Genomic DNA, 11,282 nt, shown 5'->3' with positions numbered 1-11,282 from the left:
AACTCGGAATTCTGACTTTTAAATTTGGAATTCTGACTTTGTAACTCAAGATTGCAACGTTATAACACGGAATTCTGACTTTATAACTCGGAATTGTGTTTTTATATCTCAGAACTCTGATCTTATAACTCGGAATTGTGACTCAAACTCGGAATTGTGACTTTATAACTAAGAATTCTGAATTTATAACTAGGTATTATGACTTTGTATCTCGGAATTGTGACTTTATAACTCGGAATTGTGTCTTTATGACTCAAAACTCTGAATAAAGAACCCGGAATTCTGACTTTATATCTCAGAATTGTGACTTTATAACAAGAAAATGTGACCTTTTAACTTGGAATTCTGACTTAATAACTCAGAATTGCGACTTTGTAACTCAGAGTTCTGACTTTATAACTTAGAATTGTGACTTTATGACTCAGAATTGTGATTTTATAACTCGGAATTCTGATGTTTATGACTCGAATTATAACTTTTAAACTAGGAATTCTGACTTTATAACTTAGAATAATGACTTTATGACAGAATTATGACTTTATAACTCGGAATTGTGACTTTATATCTCAGAGTTCTGACTTTATAACTCGGAATTGTGACTTAATAACACGGAATTCTCATTTTATAACTTGGAATTGCGACTTAACTCTGAATTTTGACTTAGAACTTGGAATTCTGACTCAATAACTCAAAATTGTGACTTGATAACACTGAATTGTGACTTTGTAACTCGGAATTTGGACTTAATAACTCTGAATTTTGTCTTTATAACTCAGAATTGCGACTTTAAAACTCAAATTTCTGACTTTACAACTCGGATTTGTGTTTTTATGGCCCAGTTTTACAATCAGGGCTTAGTTTAAGTCAGGACTAGGCCTTATTTAAATTAGGCTATTTACGCCAAATTTATAAAAATGGCCTTGGAAAAATATATTACCCGTGTGCACCTGGAGAAAAAAAAAAAGATGTATTTTAAGACATCTCACTGCAAGTTATTTTGAGTTGAGACAGCTCAAACATGCAAATTAACCTTGACTAGCCTTAAACCTAGTTTGTGAAACCGGGGGTATAACTCAAAATTCTGACTAATAATAACTATAAGTAATAACTATAAGTCGGAATTATGACTTTTTAACTCTGAATTGTGACTTTATGACTCAGAATTCTGTCTTTATAATTTTTTCATTTTATTAAATACTTTATTTTTTATTATTCAGTGGCAGGAATGGGTTTCAATAGAAATGTGCCTTTGAACAAACTAAAATAAACAAATACATAAAAGAAACAAACCAAAACAATTAATCATAAACAAAACATTAACAAAAAAATAACCAAAAAAAAAAAAAAAACATGAATTCAAGAAGGCAAAACAAAATGATCAAAAAGTAACAAAACAAGAACTTGACAAAAATTCAATCTAAAACAAGAAAAAAAAAAAAAAAAAAAAATGAAACAAAGAAACATCCGGAACTCTGAGTGAAAATTTGCTTTTAGCTAGATCTGTTAATAATCACCAATGAAAAGATCATTAACCTTAATATAAATAAATATAAATATTTATATATATATATATATATATATATGTGTGTGTGTGTGTGTGTGTGTAAACGATAAGAAAGGGTACTCATTTTCTACAACATTTACGGACATTTTCTAAATGTCATGTTTGTCTCTGTTAAATTTAACTATATATTAAATATGTTTCTAGATGTATTGCACCTGAGCTGAAGTCTCTGGCATTGGGAATTCAGACTCTTGTGATGCGAACACTAGGTACAAAAAGAACTTGGATATTTATTTATTAAGACAAGAAGACATTCATTAATAATGAGTAAGCAGTACTTAATGTATATTATGTATCATCCGTATTATGCAAAATATAGGAGTGTGCTTAAATAATGTCAAATTTTTTTGTCCTGAAGGTGGTATTCCTGCTCCAATATATTTCGGAGCTCTCATTGACACAACATGTTTAAAATGGGGATTGAAGAAATGTGGTGGCAGAGGAGCCTGTCGTATATACGACTCAAATATGTACAGGTGTGTATGATATTTATTAAACATGACTGATTTAATCACTTTGAAATAGTCAATTCATGCATGTAACCATGGTCCCTGAGGAAACTTGCGCTCTGTCAGCAATGACACTTTTGGAAAGCCTCTGCGTGATTACTTTGTGAGGCATGTGTGAAATCAATCCACTGGTGTGGCGAGATGTCATGACTTTGTGCAGGGGTGTCCAAACTCGGCCCTGGAGGGCCGGTGTCCTGCAGATTTTATCTCCAACTTGCCTCAACACACTTGCAAGGATGTTTCTTGAAAGCCTAATAAGAGCTTGATTAGCTAGCCCAGGTGAGTCTGATTGGGGTTGGAACTAAACTAGGGCCACCGGCCCTCCAGGACCGAGTTTGGACATGCCTGACTTAGTGGGACATGGTACGTGAGATGCCATACCCTGGAAACTATGAAGCATACCTGAACCAAGCAACAATATCATCTGGTGTGTTGAAGCTAGTTGCTCACAGCCATGCAGGAAGTGTGATAATGACACAGCATCTCTTTAATTCTTAGGGAACCACGGTTCCACAGATAACCTCCATTACCACAGGTCAGGTCACTTTAGTGGAGACCTTGGGGATGTACTTTGTTCTAGGGTACAGAAAGGCTGTCCCTACTTCAGGTATTTCACAAAGAGTGAGAGTGGACAGGTGATCATCTCTCAAGTCAAAACTAAATCTACCTGGCTCACCCTCTCCCGAACCAGTTGAACAACCTCTTGTTGAGTCCTTATTCCCCTGGGCCTTGGTACCCACCACCCAACAGTTCCACTAATAAAACATCTTTGACCAAGACAGCAAGTCTTTGTGATGTATCAAGAGCCACGATATCAAGGGTAATGTCAGCATACCACCAAGAAAGACAAACCACATCCAACAGGAGTTGCTCACAGCCATGCAGGAAGTGTGGTAATGACACAGCATCTCTTTAATTCTTAGGGAACCACGGTTCCACAGATAACCGCCATTACCACAGGTCAGGTCACTTTAGTGGAGACCTTGGTGATGTAACTTGTTCTAGGATACAGAAAGGCTGTCCCTACTTTGGGTAGTTGAGAAAGAGTCAGAGTTAAACCACCTCTGGTTGAGTCCTTATTCCCCTGGGCCTTGGTACCCACCACCCACCAGTTCCACTAATAAGAGCAGAGCGTGAAGGTTTAATTAGCAGGATAAATTGTTGGTGCGCATCTCACTGGCGCATCTTTGACCAAGACAGCAAGTCTTTGTGATGTATCAAGAGCCACGATATCAAGGGTAATGTCAGCATACCACCAAGAAGGACAAACCACATCCAACAGGAGTAACTGTGGATGCAAAAGAAGCTGTTTGAAAGGGATGTCTGGGTGCCAACCCGGAATGCATCCAAAAAAACCACAGGTGCCCAACTCACGGCAGAATTCAATGTGCCCCTCAACTCTCCTGTTCCATCAAAACTCCATGGGGTCAATAAACACGGCCTGGCTGCTTTAGACAAACCTTTGGTTACTCGTGCCAATGTCAAATGTTGGTCTCAGCGGTGCCAGCAGGAAAATCCTGGACTCTGAACAATGTGAAACATGCATGAGTCCGTTTTTTTTCCCAAATCCGAGAGAGTTGCGGTGTGAAGTGCCTCAAAGAAGTGTATTGCCCAGACTGTTGCATGCCTAGAGTGATGGTTTGGGCTGCAATATCATGGCATTCCCTGGGAACAATACTTGTGCTGGATGGGCACATCACTGCCAAGGACTGTCAAACAATCCTGGAGCAGTTCTTGATTTGTAAATTGCGAGGACCCGGAACGGATTGCGGTAACAGGTCGGGCATGTTACAAGAGGTGGGAGAGGTGTTGCAGATGAAAGTTTAGACCCGGGGTGAGGTGCTGAATCAGATTTCAGAGGTAACCCGGTAGACCAAATCAAGAAATGTTTTCCTCCTTCAGCAACCTCAAGAAGAATGGCTCAAAATACCTTTGGCAACTGTGCAGGATTTGTATCATTTTGCAAGATGAACCTATACTAATGAGTTATTGTGGTCTAAAACCAGGCGTTTCAGTGTTATTGTCCCACCCTTATATCTTACAAGGCTTGCTTAGGAAGGAAAAACAATGCATTACACTGATTGTCACTTTATGTCACTGATAACAGAACAACTTTCCTGAGATCTTTCTCGTGATGATGAAGGTCCTCAGACCCACACCATTTGGAAGGTCCCCATTTAAAAGTGCCATTCTGAAGCACCATTTCAATTGTGCAAATTTACACACTTTTAAGTTAACATATAAGAGCAACTCAAACTTCGCCCCAACATGTTAAAGGTCATGGGGCAGGTAGTCTGGGCTACTAAGGGCACTGAAGGAAAACAAATACCCCAGGATGAAGTGTAAACTGTTTGCCTTTAAAATGGGTGCCTTTGAGAATTATAGTGGTCTATAGACCTATCATTTGTATATAAGGTCTTTGTTACGATAACCAGCGATCATTCTCCGGAGATCGCTGGTTTCCACTATACTTGAACTACACTTCCGCATATCCCAGGACTACATTTTCTACATTTTGCAATCACCAGCTGAACCTTCTCACAGACTGATATCACACCATACTTAAGCCACACATTCACGCTTCCAGTTTGCCGAGTATTGTTTACTGTTAAGTGACATTACAACGCGTTTCTCCCTGTCTTGTTTCTCCGTGTTTGAACCTAGTTTTGTATCCTTGTTGTCCTGTTTAGCCGCCAGCCTTTCGACCTTTTGCCTGTACCTCAATTACCACTCTGGATTTGCCCGCACATACCTGTTCACACCTGTTTTGACCATTGCTTGCCTGACAAAGAATAAACCTGCATATTGGATCCTACCTTCTGTTGTGAGTGTCACTCCCCGGCGTTACAGTCTTAACTGTGAATTTAGTCCCAAACCCAAGTGTATTTGTACGATGTTTGAGTAGCAACACTCCCTTTGTATATTTATTTATTTATAAAAACAACCACCCACCTGATCTGCTTTACTCCCAAATACTGCTATTTTATACCACAGGTGTCAAACTCAGTTCCTGGAGGGGTTGACAGCTCTGCACAGTTTAGCTTTAACCCTAATAAACACACCTGATCAAACCAATTGAGTCCTTTAGGACTGTTTGAAAGCTACAGAGTGAAACTAAACTGTGCAGGATGTGGTCCTCCAGAAACTGAGTTTGAGTTTTATACAGTCTACTTTTTGACCTAATTTGGGACCTAATGCCTAAATGAGAGATGCATTTTAAAAAGCCATATCGTATATAGAAATATATATTCATTCCAACACAGGCTCATTCTGTTAATGTAGTCCTGTGGACGTTTCTGGAGACCGCAAATTATGTAGCCGGAGGTACATATGGCTGCATATCATTTTTTGAAGCCGTTCCATTTGGCGCTTACCGGCTGACCGCGTACCTCAGTATGGATGGCTTCCTGCCGCAACCAGTTTGTCCAGTTAGCTTGTCGTGTACGTTGACAGACTTGAGACGCAGAGAGGAGTTGACGACGACCAGGTTCGAGTCCGGGGAAGAGCGGTTCCAAAAATCAGGTAAACAGAATCCAAAAATTAAATAACAGGATGAGATTGTGGTAAAATCCGAAAACGTGGTAAAAATCAGACGAGTGCTTTTTTTTTTTCTGGACGGCTTTTGTAAACTGTCGGTTGGGTTTAGGGGAAGTAAGTGGGTGGGCAGGTCAACCAGTAAAATTGGTTGGATTTAAGAAAGTAGGAGGGATGGGTCAGTCGATTGGCTAACTGCCCAGCCAATCATTCAGACAGCGGCCTCTGGTAGGTTTACACGAGAACAGCACGGGCGCTAACGGCACTCATGAGAGACATTTGAGATACGAAAAAGCGGACACAACGGCCTCTCGCGGATTCGCAAAAACGGCAAAAACATGTACCTCCCAGGATGTATTTTGCGGTCTCCAGAAATAGGTGCCTCCAGAGATTACGTTTTCACAATGAGCCTGGGTTGATTCATTCCTTTAAGCATGAGTTGGTTTATTTGTACGTTTATTTTGAATGAAAACCTCTGCAAGCATTCTATAAGCAGAAAACAAGGTGGCGACTCTTCAATAACCCACCTCAAAGCTCAACACATTCATCCCCTAAGAGACAGGACTTCACTTTCGTTAGAACAAACCACAGAGCATGCCTACAACAACAACAACAACAACAACAACAACAGAGAGAAGCATTGCCCATCTCTGAGCCCATCCTTCTTTGATTCTTGTGATCCTCACCTCTACTAGGCCTCAGCGCAAGTTGGAATGCCCATACCAAGACTGCAATCCCCGTGATCTAAGTCGCCTCTCGACTTCAGTGCAAGTGGGACCCAAACCATAGGAATGTCCACTGAAAGAGTGTCTTCCCTTCAATATGAGCCTCTGCTTAACCTCAGCATGAGCAAGACCCAAAGAAATGTAGAGAAATGTCAGCCCATGCAGGAGCAAATGATAAAGATGGTGCTTTAACTTCCAATCCTGACTTCAGTGCAACCTTAAATAGGCAAAAAATTTCTCACAGAATGCTTGCTGAAGATACAGAAGCTATCATTGCTTGGTTCAGGTCTTTAAAGTTCCCTACTGTATTACACTATAGTGTGATATCCTGCAATAGGATTCATGATGTAATCATCCAGAGGTGTTTCCAAAGTTCAAACCTGCTTATGCAGAGCGAGGACCTTGGAAAAGGGAACGACATTGCATTAATATACAAATGTTTGTCTTCTATTTTCAGAGTCATCTTCTTGAGTCTGACCACAGCTTTAAGTGGATGTTCCTACTTCTTCATCATCGCAGTCATTGTGCTACTGCGCAGGCAGTTCATTAAAGAGGAGGTCAAAGCATTGCAGCAAATGGCCGGCAAGCAAAATGAAATTGAACTTCGCTCTCCAGAAATGCAAAATCCCGATGGAACAAAAACCGATGAAAGAGATAAAAACAATACTGAAGGATAGCAGTGAGCTACATCGCGGTGTAACTCTTTCAGGGATTTCAGGGGACATTACTGGCATGGTAATTGGTGGAGACCTACATGCCATTAAGAAACAACACAGGACTCTTTATGCAGTTTCATGATCCACAGCTTGTATTTCTTAATAAATTTATTTTTAGGCTGCATCCGAAAGCTTAGGCTGCTGACTTTTTGCCTAAATTAAAAGGGGTGGTCCATTATGATATCGTATTTTAAACTTCAGTTGATGTGTAATGTAGCTGTGTGAACATAAACAACATCCCTGAATGTAAAATGACCTTGATTTTTAGAGTTAGCTTAGCAAAGCCTACAATGAATGAATTTTAGGGACTACAAACAATACTTCCAGCCCATGTGAGATCAGAAAGGTTTGTTTACTGCGCACACACACTGCGCAGCTAAGGGCCGTGGCCAGGGGCGCTGTAATGTTATAGCAGAGATAGAGCTAAATGAGTCCAAACGGTGCTGTTTCGTCTGTTTCTGTATTTGGGCTTCCAAAGGACATGACACAAAGACAGAAGTGCTTACAGTTCAATGTTAATTATGTTCCAGGCAGGGCTGGAGCAAGCTGAACTGCCGCTCTAGGAAAAGGACGCTCATGCCGCCCTCAAACCTAAAGTGAAACCGGGAGGGGGGTTTCTATTCTGCCGCCCTAGACGCGGGTGCTGACTGAGGCGCGGGTGGCAAGGGCAGTTAAGGGGACGCCACCCTCTCTGTTCTGCCGCTCTAGACGCGGATATAACCGAGGCGTGGGTGGAGAGGGCACTTTAGTGGACGCCACCCTCTCTATTCTGCTGCGCTAGACGCGGATATAACTGAGGCACGGGTGGCGAGGGTAGTTTCGGGGACGCCGCTCTCTCTATTCTGCCACCCTAGACGCAGATGAAGGCGCGGGTGGCGAGGGTAGTTTCGGGGACGCCGCTCTCTCTATTCTGCCGTGCTAGACGCGGATATAACTGAGGCACGGGTGGCGAGGGTACTTTAGAGGACGCCACCCTCTCTATTCTTCCGCGCTAGACGCGGATATAACTGAGGCGCGGGTGGCGAGGGTAGTTTCGGGGATGCCGCTCTCTCTATTCTGCCACCCTAGACGCAGATGAGGGCGCGGGTGGCAAAGGTTGTTTCGGGGACGCCACCCTCTCTATTCTGCCGCGCTAGACGCGGATATAACTGAGGCGCAGGTGGCGAGGGTAGTTTCGGGGACGCCACCCTCTCTATTCTGCCGCGCTAGACGGGGATATAACTGAGGCGCGGGTGGCGAGGGTAGTTTCGGGGATGCCGCTCTCTCTATTCTGCCACCCTAGACGCAGATAAGGGCGCGGGTGGCAAAGGTTGTTTCGGGGACGACACCCTCTCTATTCTGCCGCGCTAGACGCGGATATAACTGAGGCGCGGGTGGCGAGGGTAGTTTCGGGGATGCCGCTCTCTCTATTCTGCCACCCTAGACGCAGATGAGGGCGCGGGTGGCAAAGGTTGTTTCGGGGACGACACCCTCTCTATTCTGCCGCGCTAGACGCGGATATAACTGAGGCGCGGGTGGCGAGGGTAGTTTCGGGGACGCCGCCCTCTCTATTCTGCCGCCTAGGTCGCCTCTATGAAAGCGCCGGCCCTGGTTCCAGGGAATTATAAAATACATAGCAAGCATGGTTTGACAAAACAGCTTCCAGAATCTCTCTCAGTTCAGTGCTAGATTCGGCTAAAATCTCCTCAAAGACGGAGCAACTACAAGGAGACGCTGTGTACTCTGAGCCATGACCTGTAAGTGTTTTTATTTGTTAAAATTGATCATGACATGTACAGTGTCTAGCCTTAATGGTATGTTGTAGCAAAGATGTAAACAACGGGAAATGATGTTCGGCACCGCTAACGATTTAGCTACAAATCCATATTTATCAGTCAAACTGCTGTAAACACACACTCTTGACCAGCACGTGCGGTTCTCTATGTACGACGGCAGTGTTTCTCTATAAGCAGCTTTCCATGCGTTTTACATCTCACACAATGTCGCAAAAGACATGTGAACGATTCATGTTACTTACACAGGCATATTCCGGATATGTGTGAAAGACGTTGTGTAACGCGTTGATTAAAAAAAAAAATACAGCAATGCTCTCCCAACTGGAGTGTAGCAGCAAATAAAATCAACCAAAGACTCACACAGGTCTTATCCCACATCTTGTGCTTTATTCTGTCACAAATGTATGTCACCACAGAAAATAACTTAATCCGAACATGAGAGAGAGAAAAATAATAAACATCGGACCCGCGCACATACGCTTCTCGTGTTACAGATAGTTCATAGCATAAACACACACACACACACACACTCTCTTAAAGGAGCCGCATCCCATTTTCACACTTCTTGACTGACTGTTTACACAAAACGCGCATGCTTGTACGGGCGTGACGTAGAGCCGATCTGCGAATCGCAGCACATTATGATGATGACCAATCAGAGTCACTTAAGGGCGGCCTTTCAGAGGAACTAGGAAATAACGTTTTCATGTTAGCTGAGTAGCTGTATGTTATTAAAGTGAGATTTATGAAAAAATAACATGATTTCCTTCAATGAAACATGAGCACACATTGCTCTGCATCTTATTAACACAACCAAGCCTTAAAATTACATCCTCGACCACCCCTTTAAAAAAAAAAAAAGCCATTAAAAGTGGAAAATGTTGGCAACAAACTGACACCCAAACGGTGCTTCAAGAAGCCATCTTATTTGTTTTAACTGTCAGAAGCATTGTGGAGTATCACAGGCATTGAAGCACATAATGCCTTCAAAAAAATTTGATTAGATAAAGAAATTTCCCAAGACTGGTGCCTTGATGCCTTCCCAACCCAGGCTCATTCCGAAAACATACCTACATACTTTCCCTGCGTTGTACATTCTGGGGACTGCCTAATACATCGCAGGAGGTACGTTTCTTATCAGTTTTTCCGAATCCAGCAGAGGTCGCTGTGTATGGTTTTTAAGATCTCAAATTTCTCTCGCAAGTGGCAGTTGCGCCTGCTGTTCTCACGTAAATTTACCAGAAGCCACTGTTAACTGACTGTTTGACTGACTGAATGAGTGACTGACCAACCCTTAACCCAACCAATAGTATTTTCAAAAGCACAGATTGAACCGCCCACCCCTTCCTAAACCCAACCGACATCTGATTCTTGTCCAAAACCAGCTTGACCAGCCTGGTTTAAGCTGGACATAGCTGGTTTTGGCTGGAGTCCCAGCCTGGCTAGGCTAGTCAAGCTGGTTTTAGCTGGTCATCTTGCAGCCTGACCAGCTAAGACCAGGCAGGAAATGGTTGGAAACCAACCTGGAAATGGCCAAGACCCCTCTAAAACCAGACATTCAGCCTAAGCTGGTTTAAGCTGGATTTTTTGGTTGGGTTGTTATGAATAAATTATGTTAAAACACATAAGCGACTCATTCTTGAAAAGAGGCAAAAAAAGAGCTGTTCAGGTTCGGGCTTTTAAATAGCTATTAATCAAAATGTACTTGTCGGGCTTGAGCTGAATTCTGTCAGGCCTAACTTTTATAGCCCCATTACACCTCCACTTCATGGGTCCAGCTGGAAGTGTGCAGTGATTTGTATTGGATTACCATTTAATCCCAATAACTACATTAGCATGCACAACTAAACAATGTTAAAGCTTTACAGCTGTAGATATTCCCCATCAGCGTTCATGTAGTAAATTATTCAAGTTAAATCGTAAGTGGTGGCTCAGTGGTTAGCACTGTCATCTCACAGCAAGAAGGCCACTGGTTCGAGCTCCAGCTCGGTCAGCTGTGTTTCATGTTATCTTGGCGTGGGTTTCCTCCAGGTGCACCGGTTTCCCCCACAGTCTAAACCAGCCTGAACTCATGAGGAAACGTAAGTATTTTACGTTTTGTCAGTTTGCTGGTGAATTCGTGAGTTCAGTACAATTTTAAAAGGAGGTGTGGCACCTAACCCCACCCCTAACTCCAACCGTCATTGGGCGATAAGCAAATTGTACGATTGAAATCGTACAAATTCAAACGAATTATAGCCACTAAGTCAAAAAGTTACGAATTGCAGTGAGATCATGCTGGTTTAAACACATAAAGGGGAATTAAATAAGCTAAATTGGTTGTAGTGTACCTGTGAGAAAGTGTATGGGTGTTTCCCAGTAATGGGTTGCAGCTGGAAGGGCATCCCCTGCATTAAAGGGGTGGTCCAGAATGTTATTTTTAAGGCTTGGTTGTGTTAATAAGATGCAAAGCAATGTGT

At 42.6% G+C, this 11,282-nt stretch overlaps 1 protein-coding gene and 2 long non-coding RNA genes across 3 annotated transcripts in view; 1 reads left to right on the top strand and 2 right to left on the bottom strand.

Moving 5' to 3' along the window:
- LOC147845305 (uncharacterized) overlaps positions 1–1,419 on the bottom strand; it is a 2,568-nt gene extending 1,149 nt beyond the window's left edge. The window contains exons 1-2 of the long non-coding RNA XR_015484494.2: positions 443–1,419; positions 38–378 (exon numbers count right to left, since the gene is read on the bottom strand). This is a non-coding gene — a long non-coding RNA (uncharacterized LOC147845305). The remainder of the gene's footprint in view (positions 1–37; positions 379–442) is intronic.
- slco1e1 (solute carrier organic anion transporter family, member 1E1) overlaps positions 1–9,495 on the top strand; it is a 40,936-nt gene extending 31,441 nt beyond the window's left edge. The window contains exons 14-16 of the mRNA XM_087249957.1: positions 1,709–1,773; positions 1,923–2,040; positions 6,790–9,495. Coding sequence (XP_087106083.1) covers positions 1,709–1,723 — 15 coding nt within the window. The 3' untranslated portion in view covers positions 1,724–1,773; positions 1,923–2,040; positions 6,790–9,495. The remainder of the gene's footprint in view (positions 1–1,708; positions 1,774–1,922; positions 2,041–6,789) is intronic.
- On the bottom strand, positions 2,903–11,210 carry LOC147845304 (uncharacterized). The gene is made up of 3 exons (XR_015484498.1): positions 9,476–11,210; positions 8,412–8,943; positions 2,903–7,982 (listed from the first exon to the last, which is right to left on the bottom strand). It is a non-coding gene; the product is annotated as an uncharacterized LOC147845304 (long non-coding RNA).
- Between the last annotated feature and the right edge of the window lie 72 nt (positions 11,211–11,282).

The sequence above is a fragment of the Danio rerio genome, chromosome 4 (assembly GCF_052040795.2).
Source record: "Danio rerio strain M-AB ecotype USA chromosome 4, GRCz13ab, whole genome shotgun sequence".
In the NCBI taxonomy this organism is placed as follows: Eukaryota; Metazoa; Chordata; class Actinopteri; order Cypriniformes; family Danionidae; genus Danio; species Danio rerio.
This window is presented reverse-complemented; position numbering and strand designations above follow the sequence as displayed.